At 64.0% G+C, this 21,895-nt stretch overlaps 1 protein-coding gene across 1 annotated transcript in view; it reads right to left on the bottom strand.

The window, feature by feature from the left end:
• The window catches only part of TSNARE1 (t-SNARE domain containing 1), a 75,208-nt gene extending 54,080 nt beyond the window's left edge, over positions 1-21,128 (bottom strand). The window contains 6 exon segments of the mRNA XM_036281307.1: positions 1,784-2,026; positions 2,029-2,123; positions 2,125-2,178; positions 2,180-2,279; positions 9,948-10,069; positions 21,077-21,128. Coding sequence (XP_036137200.1) covers positions 1,784-2,026; positions 2,029-2,123; positions 2,125-2,178; positions 2,180-2,279; positions 9,948-10,035 — 580 coding nt within the window. The 5' untranslated portion in view covers positions 10,036-10,069; positions 21,077-21,128.
• Between the last annotated feature and the right edge of the window lie 767 nt (positions 21,129-21,895).

Below are 21,895 nucleotides of genomic sequence, written 5' to 3'. Positions count from 1 at the left end.
AGGGCAGGCACCTGGGTAGCAGGTTCAAGCCCCGGCCCTGGTCAGGGCCAGGCGGGAGGCAACCAATCGATGTGTCTCTCACATCAATGTGTCTCCCCACCCCCTACTCTGAAAAAGCAATAAAAAAATATCCTCGGGTGAGGATTAAAAATAAAATTTAAAAAAAAAAGAAAGAAAGCTATCCAGAAATAAAATTATTTGCAAATTAAACAGCATACTTATAAATAACCGAGCAGAACCCACAAGAAAAGCCGTCTGACAGCAGCGGCAGCGCACACGGGTGTGTTTGTGTGAACACGCACCAGGGAATGTACGGCAATGAGCACAGAGCAGAGGTCTCGCCCTGGCTGCTGTGCTCAGAGGGCTGGGCATCGTCCCGAGCTCCAAAAAGTCTCTGGTTCGAGTCCCCGTCAGGTCACACACCCAGGCTTCGGGCTCCATCCCACTAGGGGGTGTGCAGGAGGCAGCCAATCAATGTTTCGCTCTCCCTCTCCCTTCCTCTCTAAAATCAACAAAAACGTGTTTTTAGAGAAGACAGGTCTAAGTGAGGACCTGAGAAGAGCAGCCACGCCCACAGCAGGTGGAAGGACAGGCGCAGAAATCAGCGTGCGCGGAGCGGAAAGGAAGGGAGCCGTCCGGCCGCCCGACACACCAGTGAAGCCAACCGAATTCTGGTCAGACTGACGGCCAGCAGGACAGAGGAGACACAGGTGTGCCATCTCGGGAGGGGGAGGAGCCCACCACCGAGCCTACAGCGCTCGCCAGCGCAGCGTGCACATCCCACACCTTCGGTGGAATGGTCAGTCCCGGCAGCGGCCTCGCGTTCACAGAGCTGTGGCGAGAACGCCAGGCTCAGAGGGTTGCTGAACCCTGCCGGGCACTGGCGGGCAGCACAACCCCGTCTGACATGCTCCCTCGGAACAGACAGCCCAGAGACAGCCCCTGGGTGTGGACAGAGGCACGAGGGCAGTTGAGTGGGGAAGGACCCGCTGCTGAACAGCACCCACTGACCACAGTGCCCACACAGGACCACATTACGACCATCCCTCGAGCCCGGTGACCTGGGGAACCGGAGTCCACCACAGATCGCAGGGAGAGGCTCGCCTTCACAGGCCGCGGGGAGAGGACGTCTGCACAGCCGTGAGCCCCCTCCAGCGCCCCTGGCTGTGCAGGCCCCTCTGCCGGGCCGAGCGCGTCGCACCAGCCACGGGCCAGCGCTGCAGCCCACAGGTCTCACACCCAGGTCGTGAGAGTTCAGAAAGTCTGCAGGAGCACTTTACTGAATGGACAGGACAGCACAGGACAGGAGGACAGAGTGGGCAGGACAGACACACATCAGGGAGGACGGGATGACGGGAGGGTCGGCACCATTCTGAAAACTGTGTCACACAGCAGAAGAAACTGTTTCTTAGCTGCAGTCCTGGCCCTATGGTAGGACGAGGTGACCTGGGGGAGCCGTGCCATCTGTCCAGCCAGCTCTCGCTCTGCACTGGGTGAGGGACGGACCAAGGCAGAGCAGAGGAGGAAGTCAGTATCGGTGAAGTGGCTGGGTGCACGGGTGGGTGGATGGGTGGGTGGATGGACGGACGGACGGATGGGCGGACGGACGGACGAACAGGCTAGCACAGGGTTAGCAGCAGAGAATGAGCCCACAGGAACAATGTGAAGGCCATGTGAAGGGGAGAGGGCAGGGGTCCTGTGCAGGAGGAGAAGCCTGCAGGGACCTAGCTCAGGAGCCGGGTCTCTGCCCTCCGCCTGCTGTTTAGCTGGGGCAGGAACTCACCTCTGGGTGGCTGCAGGCCAAAGCCCCCGGAGGGCAGGGCCTGGCAGGAGAAGGTCTTGGCCACCTCCTGCTCCACGGGGGTGAGGGCCAGGGCCTGGGGTCTGCCAGAGCCTGAGCCGGGCGCCACCCTGCGCAGGTCGCCCAGTCTGCACCGCACAAGAGCACACAGGTCCCGCCACTTGAGCTTGAGGTCCAGGAGGTCGCGGCGGCAGTAGCCTAGGGCGTCCACGGCCTGCAGGATGAGCCCCACACGTGGCACCTGCGCGTGGGCTCGGCCTTCAGCAGCCCAGAGCCGCACAGCAGCTGGTGGTGCTCACTGACCGGGGCCACCAGCTCCTCGTCTCCTTGGGCAGAAGCTGGGCTTCGTCTTCTTGGCCCGGGAGGTGCTGGGCCCCCATCCGGCCATGGGCCCCAGCAGGCGAGCCCCTCCTCAGGCCAGCAGTGGGCAGCAAGGTGGGCTCTGGCGTCCCTTGGCCTTCAGGGACGGCCCCTGGCCCTGGAAAGGCACCAAAGGCAGGTGTTTAAGGCCCGGGCATGAGGGCAGGGTGGCAGCTCCAGGGTGCTGCTCACGCCTGGCCACAGCCACCACCCCTCCCTGCTGGGCGTCCAGAGGCCTGGGTCCAAGCACTAGCTGGCGGTGCCTGGCTGGCTGCCATCCTGCAAGACACTTCACTCCCAAGCCACAGTGGCCATCTCCAAGCAGGGCTCCCCCGGCCTGCCCGTGTCCCACAGCCATTGTCAGGGGCAGGGGAGCCTGGCAGGCGAGGCGGCCGTCCCTGGGGCCAGGGCCAAGGCTGCCCCCAAGACACTGCTTGTCAGGGGATGGCCCTCACCAAGGACACTCGACACCCAGGCCGAGAACCCCCAGGGGAACTGCTGCCACCTGCCTTCCTACCCATCTGCTTGAGCCCCAGCCTCAGAGCAGGAGAGCAGACAGGCGGTGCTGGCCTGCTCACAGACGCCCACCCCCCCAAGCATGCTCCAAGGACCCGACTCCTCAGCAGCCCACCCGCAAGGAGAACCCAGGCTCTCGGGTGACGGGGCCACGTGAGCAGGTCCAAGGACTGGGGCTCAGGCCCGGAGCCCAGCTGGCCCTGACAGTGGGGTGACAGCCCTCCCGGCACTGGTCCTGCCCACCCCAACACTGGCTATCCGTAGGGAAGGGATGACGAGGGGCTGATGTAGACAGACGGGGCCCCTGCCGCAGCTCCCACCCGGCCCTCCCTCCTCACTGCTCGGCACCCCGCTGGCCTTCCCCGGGACCCCAGACCCAGTATCCCAGTGGAAGTACCTCGCTCCTGGCCCTCGGGCCCCTACGCCTGCCCTCCAGCCCCAGATCACCTTGCCCGTCTTGGCCCACACAGGGGTCCTGCGGGTTGCTCTCTGGCGACGGACAGGGGGAATGGCGGATTCCATACTCCGCCCAACATTTAGCGCACTCTATGGACAAGGGATAGTCACAGTTACGTCCAGCCTGCCCACAGCCTGGCTCAGGGCACCCCTGGTGGAGCAAGGCCCCGTGCAGGACAGCGGCACCTTGGGCCCTGCAAACACCCCCCAAAGTAGCATCCCTGCAGGTCTGTGTGTCCGACCTTCAGCCTTGGGAAAGGGCCCACCTCCCAAGAGGGCGGGGCCTGCTGGTTCCCCTCTTTCTGAAGGGCTTGGTAGGGAGCCTTCGGGAAGGGCCTCCACCCCAGGCCCCCTGCAGGCAGACACTCCAGCTGGAACCACCACGTGACTGATGCCCGGAGGGTGGTGCACAGAAAGGAGGCCCTGCCCCCATTGATGGCTCCATGGCTGCAGTGTCGTCCCATACACCAAAGGTAGCGGGTTCGGTTCCCAAGCAGGGCATATACCTAGATTGCGGGTGCACCACTAGTCAGGACACATATGGAGGCAACCGAGTGATGTTTCTCTCCTCCCTACCCCACCCCACCCTCTCTCTCGTCAATAAACAAATCCTCATGTGAGAATTACAATGAAGAGATTCTGCTGGGCAGTACCCAGTCACAGGGTCACCATCTGCTCAGGGCTCCAAGAGCCTCTCCTAAGGGTCAGGGAGCCACAGGCCAGGCTGGCAGCCCACTTGCTGCCTAGTGACCACACCAGCATCGGGTCATTGGAAACCCCAGCCCTGCCAGCCTCCCCTGGTCCCTCACACGGTCCCCAGACACCTGTGGAAGGGAGAGGCCCATCAGATCCGCTCTCTGGAATCACACGACCTTTGAGCTTTGGGGGAAGTTGCCCCGAGACCATTACTGCCTGTCTGGGTTAACAGAATAACACGCACAAGTACAGGCCCACCCTTCAGTGCAACCATGAGACCGGTGGAGACGGCGTGCAGCCACAGCGTGCTGTCCACACAGGGGCGGACGCTGCGTGGTGAGAAGACTGGCCACCAGGCGCAAGGTGCAGAGGTCGCCCAGCGTTCCTCCACAGCGGACCTGATGACTGCATCACCTCCCGTCACACGGTGACTCACTCCGCTGCCCCGGCGGGTGCTGACACCATTTCTGAGTTCTCTCTCGTAAATCACGTTGCCACATCGCATCCTGACGACTCCTCAGTCCAGGGAGAGCGGGGCTGGGCCCGGGGGCAGCCGCGCAGCTTCTGACTTCTCGGCCCACGAGACCTCCCGTTCCTGACCCCTTGCTGTGACCCATCTCTGTGAGCTTGGAGGCTTCCCTCCACGTCTGAGCTCTTTGTGCGTCCACAGCCTGTCCGCTGTCTCTCTGTCGTCCTTGTGTTGTTCTGCGCTGAGGGTCACCAGGAGGCGCCTGCCCTCAGCTGTGCATGATCTCCAGGGGCGCAGGCACCCCACCGGGTCTGGCGCACAGCCGGCACAGGGTGTCAGCAGCTGCTCCTGCACCGTGAGGGTCCCTCCGGCCCGTCTCCTGGGCCTGCCTCGTAGGAGCCACCCGGTCACTCCCAGAGAGCGAGGGGAACCAGACCCACACCAGCCTCCCAGGAGCCACCCGGTCACTCCCAGAGAGCACGGGGAACCAGACCCACACCAGCCTCCCGGGAGCCACCGGTCACTCCCAGAGAGCACGGGAACCAGACCCACACCAGCCTCCCAGGAGCCACCGGTCACTCCCAGAGAGCACGGGAACCAGACCCACACCAGCCTCCCAGGAGCCACCAGTCACTCCCAGAGAGCACGGGAACCAGACCCACACCAGCCTCCCGGGAGCCACCGGTCACTCCCAGAGAGCACGGGAACCAGACCCACACCAGCCTCCCAGGAGCCACCAGTCACTCCCAGAGAGCACGGGAACCAGACCCACACCAGCCTCCCAGGAGCCACCGGTCACTCCCAGAGAGCACGGGAACCAGACCCACACCAGCCTCCCAGGAGCCACCGGTCACTCCCAGAGAGCACGGGGAACCAGACCCACACCAGCCTCCCAGGAGCCACCGGTCACTCCCAGAGAGCACGGGGAACCAGACCCACACCAGCCTCCCAGGAGCCACCGGTCACTCCCAGAGAGCGCGGGAACCAGACCCACACCAGCCTCCCGGGAGCCACCGGTCACTCCCAGAGAGCACGGGAACCAGACCCACACCAGCCTCCCAGGAGCCACCCGGTCACTCCCAGAGAGCACGGGAACCAGACCCACACCAGCCTCCCAGGAGCCACCAGTCACTCCCAGAGAGCACGGGAACCAGACCCACACCAGCCTCCCGGGAGCCACCCGGTCACTCCCAGAGAGCGCGGGAACCAGACCCACACCAGCCTCCCGGGAGCCACCGGTCACTCCCAGAGAGCGAGGGGAACCAGACCCACACCAGCCTCCCGGGAGTCACCGGTCACTCCCAGAGAGCGAGGGGAACCAGACCCACACCAGCCTCCCGGGAGCCACCGGTCACTCCCAGAGAGCACGGGAACCAGACCCACACCAGCCTCCCGGGAGCCACCGGTCACTCCCAGAGAGCACGGGAACCAGACCCACACCAGCCTCCCGGGAGCCACCGGTCACTCCCAGAGAGCGCGGGAACCAGACCCACACCAGCCTCCAGGAGCCACCGGTCACTCCCAGAGAGCACGGGAACCAGACCCACACCAGCCTCCCAGGAGCCACCGGTCACTCCCAGAGAGCGCGGGAACCAGACCCACACCAGCCTCCCAGGAGCCACCGGTCACTCCCAGAGAGCGCGGGAACCAGACCCACACCAGCCTCCAGGAGCCACCGGTCACTCCAGAGAGCACGGGAACCAGACCCACACCAGCCTCCCAGGAGCCACCGGTCACTCCCAGAGAGCACGGGAACCAGACCCACACCAGCCTCCCGGGAGCCACCCGGTCACTCCCAGAGAGCACGGGAACCAGACCCACACCAGCCTCCCAGGAGCCACCGGTCACTCCCAGAGAGCGCGGGAACCAGACCCACACCAGCCTCCCAGGAGCCACCGGTCACTCCCAGAGAGCACGGGAACCAGACCCACACCAGCCTCCCAGGAGCCACCGGTCACTCCCAGAGAGCGAGGGGAACCAGACCCACACCAGCCTCCCAGGAGCCACCGGTCACTCCCAGAGAGCACGGGAACCAGACCCACACCAGCCTCCCGGGAGCCACCGGTCACTCCCAGAGAGCGAGGGGAACCAGACCCACACCAGCCTCCCGGGAGCCACCGGTCACTCCCAGAGAGCACGGGAACCAGACCCACACCAGCCTCCCAGGAGCCACCGGTCACTCCCAGAGAGCACGGGAACCAGACCCACACCAGCCTCCCAGGAGCCACCGGTCACTCCCAGAGAGCACGGGAACCAGACCCACACCAGCCTCCCAGGAGCCACCGGTCACTCCCAGAGAGCGAGGGGAACCAGACCCACACCAGCCTCCCAGGAGCCACCGGTCACTCCCAGAGAGCACGGGAACCAGACCCACACCAGCCTCCCAGGAGCCACCGGTCACTCCCAGAGAGCACGGGAACCAGACCCACACCAGCCTCCCAGGAGCCACCGGTCACTCCCAGAGAGCGAGGGGAACCAGACCCACACCAGCCTCCCAGGAGCCACCGGTCACTCCCAGAGAGCACGGGAACCAGACCCACACCAGCCTCCCGGGAGCCACCGGTCACTCCCAGAGAGCGAGGGGAACCAGACCCACACCAGCCTCCCGGGAGCCACCGGTCACTCCCAGAGAGCGAGGGGAACCAGACCCACACCAGCCTCCCGGGAGCCACCGGTCACTCCCAGAGAGCACGGGGACCAGACCCACACCAGCCTCCCAGGAGCCACCGGTCACTCCCAGAGAGCACGGGAACCAGACCCACACCAGCCTCCCAGGAGCCACCCGGTCACTCCCAGAGAGCGCGGGAACCAGACCCACACCAGCCTCCCAGGAGCCACCCGGTCACTCCCAGAGAGCGAGGGGAACCAGACCCACACCAGCCTCCCGGGAGTCACCGGTCACTCCCAGAGAGCGCGGGAACCAGACCCACACCAGCCTCCCGGGAGCCACCGGTCACTCCCAGAGAGCGCGGGGACCAGACCCACACCAGCCTCCCGGGAGCCACCGGTCACTCCCAGAGAGCGCGGGAACCAGACACACCAGCCTCCCGGGAGCCACCGGTCACTCCCAGAGAGCACGGGGACCAGACCCACACCAGCCTCCCGGGAGCCACCGGTCACTCCCAGAGAGCGAGGGGAACCAGACCCACACCAGCCTCCCGGGAGCCACCGGTCACTCCCAGAGAGCACGGGGACCAGACCCACACCAGCCTCCCGGCGTCCCCAGGACTGTGCCTGCACTGGAACAACGCAAACCTTTTCTGAGAAAACGTCGTGAAGGCAGAGACCATCTGGAAAACGGTTTAGAGACCATCAATACCCTCCTAAATGAGTCCTGGGTCCAGAAATCATGACGATCCCCCTTCCTCCCTTCCACTCTGCCTTAAAAAAAAAATCAATGGAAAAATATCCTCGGGTGAGAATTAACGACAACAAAAAATCATAATGAAAATAACAAAATATTTGCAACTTACCAATAAGAATACTACATGTTTTATTCATTTATTTATTTATTTATTTTTAAAGAGAGAAAAAGGGAGAGAGAGTTAGAAACATCGATATGAGAAACATCAATCAGCTGCCTCATGCATGCCCCCCACCAGGGATCGAGCCTACAACCCCAGGCATGCGCCCCAACCCGGAAACAAACCAGGACCCCCAATCCATGGGACGATGCTCAACCCACTGAGCCACACTGGCCGGGCTACGTACGTTTTTAAATGTTTGACGTTCAACTAGAACAGTGATCTTTTAATAACTTTAAATACTTTCATTAGGATAAAATAAAAGTTCAATATGAATGAGGTAAACATGCAACTCAGGAGTCAGGAAAATAAACGGTTCAATGCAAAGAAAGGGGCAGAAATAGAAAAGTGAGCAGAAATCAAATTTTAAAACCAACACATAACGGGGGGATCGAGTGCCAAAACTCAGTTCTCTGGAGAAATACGAACGCCACATCTCTGTCCATGTCGATTGTAAAACAGGAAAAGAGGGGCATATGATAAGTGATATGAGAACATAAGTAGAAGGTGACGAAGTCCGTAACACCGGCCGCACCCCCTCCCGGCCCCCAGCGAGCGCGGCCCCTTCGGGTGGTCAGATCAGAGCCAACAAGCGGCTTGGAACCTGAGTGCCACGGCCCGGGCTGTTCCCCCCACCACACGCGGCCACTGCCCCACGTGACACCACGGCTGGAAGCTACTCTGCACGATCCGGTTCCCACACCATGAACAACGACATGAACAGACAAGTGTCCTGGACAACACGATGTAACAAAACGGACCCAAGAGGAAACAGCCTGATCCTTTTTACAACTAGAGAAACTGACTGGTAAGCAAAACTCCTCCCACACAGAACACTCACAGAGCATAATCACCGCTCCCACTCAGCAGGAAGAAGGAACGAGAAATGACGGAGAAAAGCAGAGGGGAACGTCCTCACCCACAAAGGATGCCATCATGTACACAGCGGAACTCGATTCTGCAAGGACCACGCTACAGAGTCTGCAGCAAAGCAGGGCTTAGTCAGCAGACGGGATCCATCACACTCCTCGGGGACCTGGTTCCTTCACAAATACACTTGGAGGTAAAAAAAAAAAAATCTAGAGAGCGACTTGCAAGGCACAGAGCAATGACTGGGACCTGTGGGTGCAGCGGCGACACAACGGGACCCTGGGTGCAGACGGGCGGGGTGTGAGGGTGGGGTTCTGGTCGGAGGCAAAGGGGCCCCTCTCTCAGGGACACCCACTGACTGGGGGACTGAAACAGGAAAGTGCGTCAGCTCTAGAGGAAAGTAAAGTGACGTCGCTGCCGTCTGTGACAGAACTCACTGAACCAGGCTGAGAACCGTGAGCCACAGCGGCAGGGCCTGCCACGGAGCGCGTCACATGGAGGCTCCGGCCCGCAGGCGCCCTCCCGCCGAGCGAGCCGCTCCCCCTGCCCGGACACACAGGACACCCTGCAATTCACTAAGAACAGGACAAACTCAAGAGAACATCGGAGTTAACTGGAGAGACCCAAATGCCTGGTAAACAGGAAAAAGTGGCCTGTACCATTAGTTTCCAGAGAAATGCAAGACTGAACCGGAAAAGACCGTGCTGCGCCCACAGGCTGCCGTGTGGTGCTGACAGGGTGGGAGCAGAGGGCACGTGCGACCCCGGAAGGGTGTGCTGGGCACAAGTCCCGCCAGCACCACCAGGCTGCAGGGCCCACAGGCCCCAGCACCGCCCTGTAGGAGGCCCACACAGGCCACCACGACGACCTCGCACACGGACCAGGTGCAGGCACCATGGGGCACGTACGTCACCAAACGCGCAGAGGAGGGAAACAGGGAGTGGCTGTGTCCCGTGACCTGCTCGCCCTGGGAGCCAGCACACCGGTGACTCGAGAGCAGAACCAGCACCGAATAAGGCAGACACACAGTTCCACCAAGCAGGTTCAAGAGCTGCGGTCTCAGCGGGTGCTGTGGAGGGACACAGAGAAAAACCAACACCTCAGCCCTGCCCCAGCCCGGCGTCACCCCTGGTCACAGGCAGTACCACCGAAGGGACAGAACCCATTTATGGCCACCAATACAACACAACACGATGGAGCCCTGCCCACGCTGTCCCCCCTCCACCCCACCCACGTAGCCAGCCACTGTCATTACCTAGGGGCTGATAGCCTTGCCTCGAGGGTCCCCCGAAAGGGCCACGGCTCCCCAGTCCGCTGCTGCCGGTGATGGATCCATAGGACATCTTCCCGAGAGGGCAGGACCACCTTCCCACGGAGCTGGCGGGAACAGAAACCAGGGCAGGGAGGGAGGAGAGGGTCAGTGCTCAGTTTGCAGGTACAGATGGTGTGCCCACCTCGCTGCCAGGCAGGTGCCACCCAGTCTGCACCCCCGTGCCCCACAGCTCCGGGGAGGCGGTGTGCACCTCTCCAGCCTGAAAACTGTCACCTGTGACCTCCAGTGTCACCAGCTTTCCTGTTGGGCCTATGCACTCGCCGCTGGGACACCTGGGCCCGCAACCCTGTCCATGAGCCTTTCCGGCGCCGGTCTGATGGGCCGCGTGCTGACAGCCTGTCGGCTGCGGAGGCGGAGGTCTGTGGGCGGAGCTCTCGGCGCTATACAGCCCCTGCTCCACTCGCCCTCACAACACCCTCAGCAGGCAGACGGAGTGCGTGTCCCAGAGGCCAGGAGCTGGCCCAAGCCCCGGCGTCAAGCTGGGCCACCAGGACCCCAGCCCTGCTCTGCTCCTGCACAGCCCAGGCCGTCCGGCCACTTAGGACAGGGCAGCCCAGGAGAGCATCTGCCTGGTGGGGCCCAGACGTCTGGGCCCCACCTAGGAATTACCAAGGACCTTAAAGAGCTGTGGTTTATGGGGATTATATCCATCGCTGTTTACTGCACTAGAAATTTAAACGAACTTTTTAAGACATACTTCATTTATTTGAAAATAACCATCAATAATATCTGTTGACATAAGTAACATCTCTTCACGGAAAATTACTCCATTTCTCAAAAGAACCACACGGTAAGAAGAGCGCGTGGTAAGTTCTTCCACTCGGTGAGTCCCCGGGCAGGCTGCGCTCCACTCCGCCCGCACAGCACCGTCTGGGTGCAGCACGCGAAGAAATCGGCCCCACGGGGCGGCTGGCAGAGGGAGGGCCTCAGGGACCCGGGACCCTCAGAGCACACGCTGAGACCTTGATGGACTCTACGGAAGGGCTTTCAGAGAACACAGACGAGCACTGAGAAAGGAACACAGGGGCGAGCAGGAAGAGCGAAGAACTCGGGGGAAGGGGAGAGGAGGTGAAGGAGTGCCCCAGAAAGCAGACAAAAGGAGAAAACCGCAGTGAAACCCAGAATCGGCCAGGAGCTCCTACAACCGAGCGACAGTCAAGGCGAATACCCAGCAATGAACACCTCTGAGTTTGACAGGAGCCAACGTGGCCGGGGATGGGCATGACCTGGCGAGACTTCAGGACCCTGGGTGTGGACAGCGCCCGAGCAAGCAGCTGGGCGAGAGCAGGTGGAGGCCCAGCAGCTCCAGCAGGAGGCCCCAGGAGGCCCCACTGAGGGCCAGGAAGACGGGGGACCTGGGGTCTGCTCGCAGGAAAGCACTCGGGGCGTGCTCTTCGAGGGGGACAATCTAGGAAGTGGGAGATGCGGCTGCTGAGGCAGGAGGTGGGCAAAGGGCCAGGGCTGAGGCTCTGCCCGGGCCAGGAGGGCAATCGACAGAGTGGGGCCGGCAGAAGGTTCTAGAGACCTCCTGGGGAAGGAGAGACATTAGGCCCTTGATGTGAAGCAGGTAATAAGACGGCGACCCCAGAGGAGGGTGAGGATTAAGTGGCCAGAAAGTACAGAGAACACGAGGCAGGCAGAGCCAACTGCGAACTCGGGGACACCAGCTGGCAGGACAGGGAGGCTCCGTTCCCGGCGTGTGCGCAGCTGTGGGGGAACCCACCCGAGCACACGCCGCCACCTGCACTGTGCTGGGGTGCCCGTGAGCCTGTGAGGCGTGAGTGCACGCACGTGTGTGGCAGTCAGTACAAACATGTGATGCTGGGGGTCCCGAGCAGCAGGGGAAGGCTCCTCAGGGAAGAGGTGCTTTGGGAGTGAGAAGTGGCTGACGTGGGAGGGAGAGGGTGGCGAGGGATGACTGCGTCTTCGTAATTAACCACGCAGAACCCACTTGTCTCTGCACTCGACCCACCTATGATTTCACAACATCAAAGCGTATCTGTAACACCGCAGTGAGACCATCACCTAGCAGACCAGCCTGGAAGCAGGGCAGCCCACACGCGTCTCTCCGAGCAGACAAGATCCCGGTGGGGGCCCAGCCCATCCTCGAATCTCTGGAGGGCCCTGGAGAACCACCAGCTCTGTCCTGGGTCAGGCAGGCGCAGGGACCGAAGAGGACTGGGCCCAGTCGCAGACACCCCCCGCACACCCCGCACACCCACTGTGCACAGGCGCTGTGTCCAGTGCACACGAGATGGGCCTGGGCCTGGCCTCGGAGCCCTGAACACTTATCAGGAGCCAGTGGGAATGTGCAGGCCAAGGGCTCTGACAGGAGCATACGGAGACCTGGGGGTGCAGCAGGAGCCGCAAACTGGGGTGGGGGGCTGGGAGTGCTCCGGCAGCTCCCAGAGGAGGCTGTGGGATCTGAGCAGGAGCAGGAAGGGGGCAGCCCAGCCGAATCTGATGGCAGAAGGGACGGGTACTCTGGGAAGACAGGAGGGACAGCAGGGGCAAAGGAGAGACCAGGGCCAACTGGAGGAAGTGACAGAGGCTGCGCAGGCAAAACCAGGGACCTTCCCAGCCAAGTGCCCACAATGTGCCTGGTCACAGGAGGGGCAGCAAGCAAAGGGTCATGAGCAGGTTCGGCCAGGAGGTGGGAGCGAGGAGGGTCTGCCGCCCTGCACTGACACAGCCTCACTTTGCTGCCCGGAGCACATGGACGGCCTGTGTCTGCTGAGCTGCCCAGCGGGGGGCACCACCCGGGAAGAGGAAACGCCAGCACGCGCCCCCTGCCTGAGGCTCAGGGGCCCCTGGTTGGCACAGTCGAATCCAGCAGGCCCATCCTCGATTGCTGGGAGACCTCCAGGGGCCACAGGGCACTCAGCTGCCACACCAGACCCCAGGCTCCCAGTGCCCCAAGCCCGGGCTGTGCCCTCTGCTTCCTCCGGCTGTTCCCGCTCACCCGGTCAAGGTGCCCACCGGCGAGGGCAGGCTGCAGCCTGCAGCGGAGCCAGGCGAGGAAGGAGGGAGAGTCCCTGGACAAAGGCTGTGGGAGCTACTGGCAGCCTGGCGGGCGGAAGTCACAGCAGGGCCAGGCCAGAGGGCTGGGCGGATACTGACCCGCCGTGGTGCCCAGGAATGGCCCAGCCTGCCCCAAGCTGCTGGAAGGAGGTCACAGGAACAATGTCCGCTCCCAAGGAAACCTACTCCTGAATGGCTTCCGTGACAGCCCACCAGGGCTGCCAGCCTCCTCCGGCCTCCTGCCCCAGGCTGGCGCCGGGCTCTTCCCTGGACACACCCCCAGGAGCCTGAAGGAGCTGCCTGTCCTTGTGCTGCCCAGATCCTGTCCACAAGTCAGCACAGGAAGTGGGGGTGCCAGGGAATGCCCCAGCAACACAGCCCTTGCCCAGGATAAGCCCTAGGCCAGGAGGAGGGCACACCCGGACATAGCTCCGGGCTGACTCGGTGACCTGGCTCCAGGGCCGGACGGGGCCGGGACAGGGCCCTGAGGGTGCAGCCCTCCTGTCCTTCAAGGACAGGCTGGCAGCATGGCTGAGTCTGCTCCCCCCGGGCGGCCCGACCCTGTGGCAGCCTGGCCCCACCCCCAGGACGGGGCAGACTACCCTGACTGTGTGAGCCACTGCTCGCCAAAGCCTGCCCTTGGGAGAAATCTGTTTTCTAGGACAAAATGAAACTGCCAAGTTGAAGAGGAAGAAGGGAGCCCACACCTGGGCGCCCCACACAGCCGCCACAGCCACTCACCCACCGCCAGGCGCCCGAGCACATCAAGGGCCGAGGCCACCTGCAGCTCCCACCTGTCCCCCACGGGTGCCCTCGAGGGAGGAGCTGGAGGACGGCACAGGTGGCTGCACCTGCCAGCGTCTCGCTCCTGGGCAGCCACCTGGCTCCTTCTGCAGCCACTGTGAGGGCCTCCAGGCCTCGGAGATGGATGTGACAAGGGCAGGTGCCCCACCTCTGGCCCCAGTCCCCTCAGCAGCTGTGTGGTGAGCCTTCCTCCGGCTCCAGGGCCAGGCCAGGAGTACATGGTGGCCAGACGGTGGCTGAGACCTCATGTCCATCAGCCCTGAGTCCGGGCCTGCCACTTATTCTGTTCTCTGGAGTCCCTGTCCTCTCCCATCCCCCTCCCAGCCCCATGGACCAAAACAAGCTGACAGGACTTTGCAGGGGGGAGGGAGTTGTGCCCAAACACCTGAAGTGGGCCATGCCCAGAAATGTGCCAAAGACACGTGACTGGCCTCACACCCTGCATTCCTAATGTCCCCCCGGTGGGGGGGGGGGGGCTGGGAGGCTCCCAAAGGAGGCGAGGCTGGGGGAAGAAGCTGACCCTTCTAGGCCACCCACTGCCTGAGCTCCCCCCACACAGCGGCCTTGGCTCACCTGCTGGGAAGTGACCTGCAGCAACACTGCCCTGTGCTCTGCCCCACCCTGGGCCCAACACCAGCCCCGCCTCAAAGGCCCCAGGGAGGCAGGAGGCCCGGGCTGTGTTGCTGAGACAGCAGCTCCCAGGGAGGACGAGGTGGGCGGCAGTGACGCTGAGGCCCACCCACGCCCTTCCAGGTGACGCTGCCGGCCCAGACCGCTGTCCCGAAGGCCCAGGACACCATGAGTCAGTCGTTCAGAAGCCCTTGAGCCAGACTCATGCGGTCTGGACCCAGAGTTCCCTCCATGGTCGGCTACCCACACATCCACCAAAATGCTTTAGCCACACAAGTTTGACCTTGAGGCAGGTGCCTTGGAAACCCCGGATGAAGGTCACCACATCAGCCGAGGTCTGGCTGCCCCACAGACTGGTCACACCTGGCACCAAGACAGGAGTGGCCCATGGAAAGGATGTCTGGGACCCCCGATGCCCATGGAAAGGATGTCTGGGACCCCCGATGCCGATACACGTCTACCACAGGTGGGGGCATGTGGGCAGAGGCACCCGTGCCAGGTGTTCCCTGGTCTAGCTCAAACCCCGGTTTTTAAGATGAGACTCAGAAAGGGAAACGACTCACCCAAAGTCAGAGTCCGGAGCTGGGCGGCAGCAAGCCGCCTGGTGGCTGCAGCCCCTCCCCCGGGCCTGCCCTGCTGCGCTCTCAGCCCCAGAAACCAGCCTCGGGCCACCTGGCGCTGGCCTCCCCACTGGACCACGGGGAAGACAGCAACGTGCTCCTCGCCCCCGTCGCCCCCCGGCCGAGCACCCCTCCCCCTGAGTTCAGTGTCACCACCACAGATAGGCCCCAATGCGGGAGGTCCGGCTCGCGCCCCACCAGGCCAGGGCCAGGCAGCAACGGAAACGTGTCCGCTAGGAGGAAGGGAGGAGCAGCAGGGGACTGAGACCGCAGCCTTCCTCCACCTCTCCTGCAGGGGACACCAGGTCTGCGTCCCCAACCTGTCGCTGACCAGCTGTGCCACCTTAACAAAGTCCACCCCTCGCAGCGTGTGCATGCACTGTCCCTTACGGGGTCACGGAGCAGTGAGACACAGCAGTGTGCTCCCCAGGTGGGACCGCAAGAACACTGGCTGCCACTGTCCCTCACGGGGCACGGAGACCGCAAGGGTGGCCCTGAGCTCCGGGGCTGGGTGCCTGGAGAAGGTGCTGGGGGAAGGGACAAGGCCGAGGACCGGAGGGCCTGCCAGGCACAGGGCTCCTAGGGCCCCAGGCCTGCGGGCAAAGAGCCCCCGAGCCGATGAAGAACGTGCCAGACCGTGGACACCACAGCAAAGACCACCAGCCTTTGTGAAGGAGAGACTGCAGCCTGGGGCCAGCCCCCTCACAGTGACCTGGGCATGTGCCCATCCAGGGGCCGGGTCCCTGAGTCACAGAGCTCCGGCTCGTGCCCACACCCACTCTTGGACCACCACCCCATCACGACCCACACCTGCCTCCCCCCACGCACATGTGTGCTTGTGTGTGCCACAGAGCCAGAGGCCGGGGAGGGCCCAGCTGGGGGAGGGGTCCCTGAGTCACAGAGCTCCAGCTCGTGCCCACACCCACTCTTGGACCACCACCCCATCACGACCCACACCTGCCTCCCCCCACACACGTGTCCTGTGTGCGCCACAGAGCCAGAGGCCGGGGAGGGCCCAGCTGGGAGTTGCAATGACACGCATTGCATTGCAGTGTTGTTATAGCAACTTGGACTCCATATCAAGCAGGCACCCTAGGCCCCTCACAGGAGCTCCCAATGGACCACGGAGAAGAGTCAGAATGCTGGCCATGCACCTGCTACACCCGCCAACCCCCGCACCCAGGGAAGCCACAGGAAGCTGGCTTCTGGCCTGGCTCTGCCCACCGCCCAGCTGCCTGCTTGTCAGCCAGGCCCGCTGCCAGGCCCCGCTTGGGCTTGCTTTGAGGCCTTGGGTCAACAGTTACCTCTGGTGCGCTGAGAAGAAACGACCCCCCCTCCCTGCTCTGGTCACCGGCCACGTGGTGATGCTCCCCAGGGCCCCTGCAGCACCTCCCACATGCCCACCTGCCAAGCGCCTGTGCTGTCAGCTCTCTAACCTGGACCCTGAAACAGTGAGCAGTAGGCCTGGGAGACTCCTCCTCCCGCAGTGGAGAGTCCCAGGGCAGGTCACTGCCTCTCCAAGCCACTGTCTCCCTTCTGCTGCTCAGGGCTGGCCCACCTATCAGCGCCCCTCACCTCTGCCGGCCACCTGGGGATGTGGAGGTGGCCCCAGCACCTCAGAAGCCCAGCAGACGGTGCTGCAACAGTTATTTCCATTTGCAAGTTCGCACTTCCACGAGTGTTTACTGAGCACCTACTGTGTGCTCTTCCTGTCCTGGGGCCACAGGGACAGAAAAGACACAGGTGGTCTGGGTGGAGTACCTGGGAGCCCAACACAGACAAGTGACCACAAGGCCACAAGGGACCTGCCACACGAGACTGCGTGAGTCTGCAGCCCTCCCGGGGCCTGGATTCCTGAAGGACTGAGCAAACCGGAGAGGCTGGCCAGGGTGCCAGGCCTGGGGGAGGGGTCCCTGAGTCACAGAGCTCCAGCTCATGCCCACACCCACTCTTGGACCACCACCCCATCACGACCCACACCTGCCTCCCCCCACGCACATGTGTCCTATGTGCACCACAGAGCCAGAGGCCGGGGGGGCCCAGCTGGGGGAGGGGTCCCTGAGTCACAGAGCTCCAGCTCATGCCCACACCCACTCTTGGACCACCACCCCATCACGACCCACACCTGCCTCCCCCCACGCACATGTGTGCTGTGTGCGCCACAGAGCCAGAGGCCGGGGGCCCCGCTGGGGGTTGGGTGCAGCAGGCTCCACACGGCTCCTCGCCAGGTGGGGCTGGCACCTGGCCGTAGCAGGCTGGGGACAGAGAGCTGACACCCGAGGGCAGGCTCAGGCTCAGGCCCAGCAGGTCAACCAGAGGCTGGAAAGACGATCAGGCTGAACCTCAAGGAGCTGCAAACACCAAGTGAGGGAGCTGCGCGCTGAGCACGGCAGGGAACGGTGCCTGCAGGGCCGCCCCTGGCGAGAAGAGCCAGACCGTGAAGGGGACTTCGGGGGACCGAGCATCAACCTCAGCAACTGAAGGTTCTGTGGACCCCGGACCAGCAGCAGCACACCCCTCCTCCCCACACCCGCCCCGCGGTCCTCAGGTTCATTAGCACCTCGGCTGTGGCTGATGGGGGGAGGAGGGCAGCCCTAAGTGCCGAGCCAGCTCCTCATTAGCGCTGCTACCGAGCCGCCGGGCTCCGAGGCGGCCAGCCCAGGAAGAGGCTGTTGTAATGTGGGGAGGCTGATTCCGGGCTGCCAGTTTTTAAATGAGGTCCCTTGCCAAACACTTGGCTAGAACAGATCATAGACCCCGGTGGAGGGCAGCCAAAGGTGGCTGGGGCACAGGGAGTGGGGCTGCACCCCGCCTCCTTCTGGCCAGTGCTGGTTCCCTGAGCAGAGCTTTGGTGCCCCCTTCCCCAACACATCTCACCCCCTTCTTGTTCACCCCCCCCCCAATGCCCAACTTCCTAGCCAGTGGAGGCTCAGTTCGAACCCCTCAGACCACACCCAGGGTCTGGCTTTCGAAACAAAAGGACAGACAGACGAATGCCTGAGCGTGGCACCTGGCTCCGAAACCCCAACAATGCCGGACTCAGTGACCGGACACCTTTCCACAGGTCAGGGAGAGCCAGCCACAGCCCAAAGGTGAGCACATTCTACCCACCTGCCCCCTGGCCTTACCAAGGACAGAATTCCGAGCTCCACCAGGGCCGCCCTCCCCTCCCACTTCCAAAGCGGACTCCTTGAAGCCCCAGCCCTGGCCAAGCTCCGCATGAGGACGGCGGCCCGCTAGGGGAGAGGTCCACAACTCAGCCTATATTAACATGCCGACGCCCTCTAACTCACAGGCATCTTTCTCTGCGCAAGCTCCTCCACGCCTGTCCTCCCGGAGAGCAGCAGAGCGGGAAGTTCTGGGTTCGAATCCAACGGATGCCTATGCCCATGACTCTGCTAAATTACTCAGCCCTGGCCTGAGGAACACACGGAACCTAGCAGGTGCCTGGCAACACCAGAGGTCACTAAACAGTGGTGACTGTCACGGAGACGTTACAAAGATGGTGCCGATGGCCGGTTCTCCTCCACTCCCACTGACTCACCTCGAAAACAGGCCACGCCTCGCCCTGGCCGGTCGGCCCATGGACCAGAGGCCCGGGTTCAGTTGCCGCTGAGGGCACATACGTCGGTTGCAGTGTGCGGCCCTGGTTGGGGTCGTGAGGGTGGCAACCACACAATGTGCCTCGCCACGCCTCACCATCTGGGCAGAGCAAGCAGGAGCAAAGGCAGCGGTGAGGCAGCCTGTAGGGTCACCCAGCAGAGGGGCAGCTGTGCCCTGGGAAGTCTTCCCACACCTGCAAACAATGTCTCCAAAGGCCCTAAGCTACAGCATCCACGTCTCTGCAATAGGGCTGATGCCACCCCTCCCTGTTGACAAGGGACATCGATCAGGATCCTGCACCTGAGACGCTGCAGTTTCCGTACCAAGGTGCTAACCATCATGGCTGGGGCCCCGTCCTCCACTCAGGAAACCAGAGGCACAAAATAAGACCATCCCCCACTGATCGTTGAAGAAAACAAGAAAGGTTTGTTGGGCTGGAGCTCTGGGCTGGGGCTCCCAGGGTCCGAGAGACTGCCTGCTCTGCTCTCCCAGAGGCAGAAGCCCAGGGCCTGGTGACGAGCAGTCTGCCGCCCCAGTCCCTGGAGAGACCCAGCTGTGCCCAGCCAGCACTGCTGCCGCCACCACAGACCCAGCCACCGGCACCAGGGAGCTGCGAGAGCCTGGCAGATCTGACCGGTGCCCTCGCCCCCAGAACACCCTTCCTGGCCAAACTCTGCTTTGCTGCCCGGCCCAGCACAGATCCCACACCTGGGAAGTCCTCCTTCGGGGCCCCCCAGCACCTGGTCCTTGTCACTACAGGCTCAGCAGACCCCTGGCCACCGTCTGAGTCTTCTCCCCAGCTGGAAGGTAAGTCCCATTGCCTGCTCCAAGCTCTCCACACTGAGCAGACCCCTGGCGACCAGGGCGCGTCTCCCCACGTCCTCTCTGCCGGCTGATGTGTCCAGTCCACTCGCTCATCAAAATCCGCTGGGTGCCCACCAGGCTACCAGCGCTGGGCTGGGTGCTCAAGATGCAAGGGTGACCGAGACAGAGGTCCCTACACCCCACGGGCATAACCGTGGGTGAACCCACCCCAGGGGAGGCAGGGAGCAGGAAGGCTTCCAAAGAGATGTTGAGAGGACGAGGGCATTCCAAGCAGGGGGCCTGGCATCAACTGAAAAAGCACGTGGACGTGCAGGACGCAGGACTCCTGCACTGCTGGGACCCATGACACAAACCATGAAAGGTGTGGCTGAAGTGCCAGGCAGGAGCCAGAACCTGACCTTCAGCCCGCAGGAGAGCCAGGGGCTTATGAACGCCTGCCCGAGCCCAAGCCCGTGAGCCCCAGACGGCAGTCCCTGTGCCTGGGCACCCACCTCAGGGCCTGCGGAGGAGCGAGCACCCAGGTGAGTTGTCTGAACACAGTTAGGGCAGCCAGGCCGACAGAGGAAGAGAGATAAGTTGGAAAGCCCCACCTCCTCCAGGAAGCCTTCTGGGATCTGCCAGTCTCCCACAGCCATTTGCAACGAGGGCTTAGCTCCTGCCCTGCACTGGCCTTGGCAGGCCTTGGGGGCCCCGGATTCCTCCCCAGGACCTACAGCCTGTGATGCTGGACCACGTGAAAGCCCTGTTGTAAGAGGCTGAAACCCTCCAGTACTGACGAACTTCACCCACATCCTTCACTTTGGTGTTTTGTCCACGCTGGGGGTGCAGTGACCAACAGCCCGACCGCTGCTTCGCAGGGAGGGACGGTGGAGCAGAACGGACGTGGCCGCTGGAAGGGAAAGGAGCTGAGATCTCAGACGGGGTGGGGGGCCCGCAGGGAGAGGGGATGGGGGAGGTGAGCCGCCCGCTCAGGGCGCGCCCGGGGGTGGCGGCCGGACTGCCGCCCGGCGCACAGGCTGTCTGCGGGGCTCCGTGCCACGCGAGGCCGGGGCCAGGACAGGGGGCGATGTGGGCCCACCGACAGGACGTCCGGGCGGAAGCACGAAGCCCCATCACCTGGAAGGTCCTCGAGGCCCAGCCCTCGGTACCAGGAGGCACCGTTTCGGTGAAAGTTGGAGGAAGGGCGGGAAGGCGCGCAGGGGAGCGCGCAGGCCCGGCTTTCCCTCGAAGGCGGGCTCCCACGCGCAGGGGACCGGGCCGGGCCCGACCCTCGGGCCCAACAGGTGGGCGCCGCGCCTGGGGAAAGCGCGCGCACCGCCCGGGCACCCGGAGCACGCAGGGCCGCCGCGGGGGGCGACCCGGCGCAGGCACCCTCGGCCGGACCGCAGCAGGGTGCCCCGGGGAGGCGGGGCGGAGCAGTCCCGCCCCTCCCACGGCGGCCCCGCCCCGCGGGCCCTGTGCGCCCCTCCGCCCACCCCGCCCCCCGCCTCGGCAGCGCGCCCTCCCGGCCCGCCCCAGCCGCCGACCCGCCGCGCGCCGCCGCCTCACCTGGACCGGGGTAGCTCGCCGGCGCGCTCCGTGCGCTCTCCGCGGGAGGGGCGGTGCGGGGGGCGGAGCCAGCACCCAGACACCGTGCGACGGCCCCTCCCGTAGCGGCTGGACGCCGGCAGGCCACGCCCCGCCCTCCCGTCGGCCCCGGCTCCTGGCGTCAACCAATGGCCGTCCGAGCTGCGGACGCGCGGCAGACGGCGTGCGCCCGGGACTACAAGTTCCAGAGTGCCCCGCGCGGGCGGCCGGAAGCGGCCTGGGACGGCGGCCGGCTGGACCCCAAAGCCCTTTCCCACGGCGCTGCAGCCCCTTCCCGGGCGCTGGGAGCCGGCGGGCTCACCCTGAGCGCCGAGCCTCAGGCTCTCCCCACCAGTGACGTGGAGGTGAAGTTAGACAAGGAGCGCGCAGGGCCTCACAGCCTGTTAGAAACGGGCCCCTGCCCGGGCCGATCCCGACCCCAGGGGTCCGAGCAGGCGGAGCGCGCGCCGCCCGGACCCGGAGGCCAGCGGAGCCCAAGCGCCTGTGCCCGGGTCGCAGCCCGAGCGGCCCTTCCCCGCGAGCAGCCGCAGCGCAGGTGTGCCCGCGCCCCTTCCTCGGATCACACGCCGGCGCCCCGCACGGTCATCCCTGAGCCCGTTCCCCACGGGCGAACCAGGAGCCCCCCGGGCCGGAGAGGGGCCCGCGCAGGACGTAGGCCCCTCTGACAACGGCCTCCTAGGCGGAGGCGCACCCCACCCCCACCCCCAGGGACAGCCCCGCGCCTCGGCCAGGGCCCTGGGGGCCGGGAGCGGGACTGTCTCCCCACCAGGCTGTGTCCGT

The sequence above is a fragment of the Molossus molossus genome, unplaced genomic scaffold (genome assembly GCF_014108415.1).
Source record: "Molossus molossus isolate mMolMol1 unplaced genomic scaffold, mMolMol1.p scaffold_m16_p_33, whole genome shotgun sequence".
Classification (NCBI taxonomy): Eukaryota; Metazoa; Chordata; class Mammalia; order Chiroptera; family Molossidae; genus Molossus; species Molossus molossus.
The sequence above is the reverse complement of the archived record's forward strand: the minus strand, read 5'-3'. Positions and strand labels throughout refer to the sequence as shown.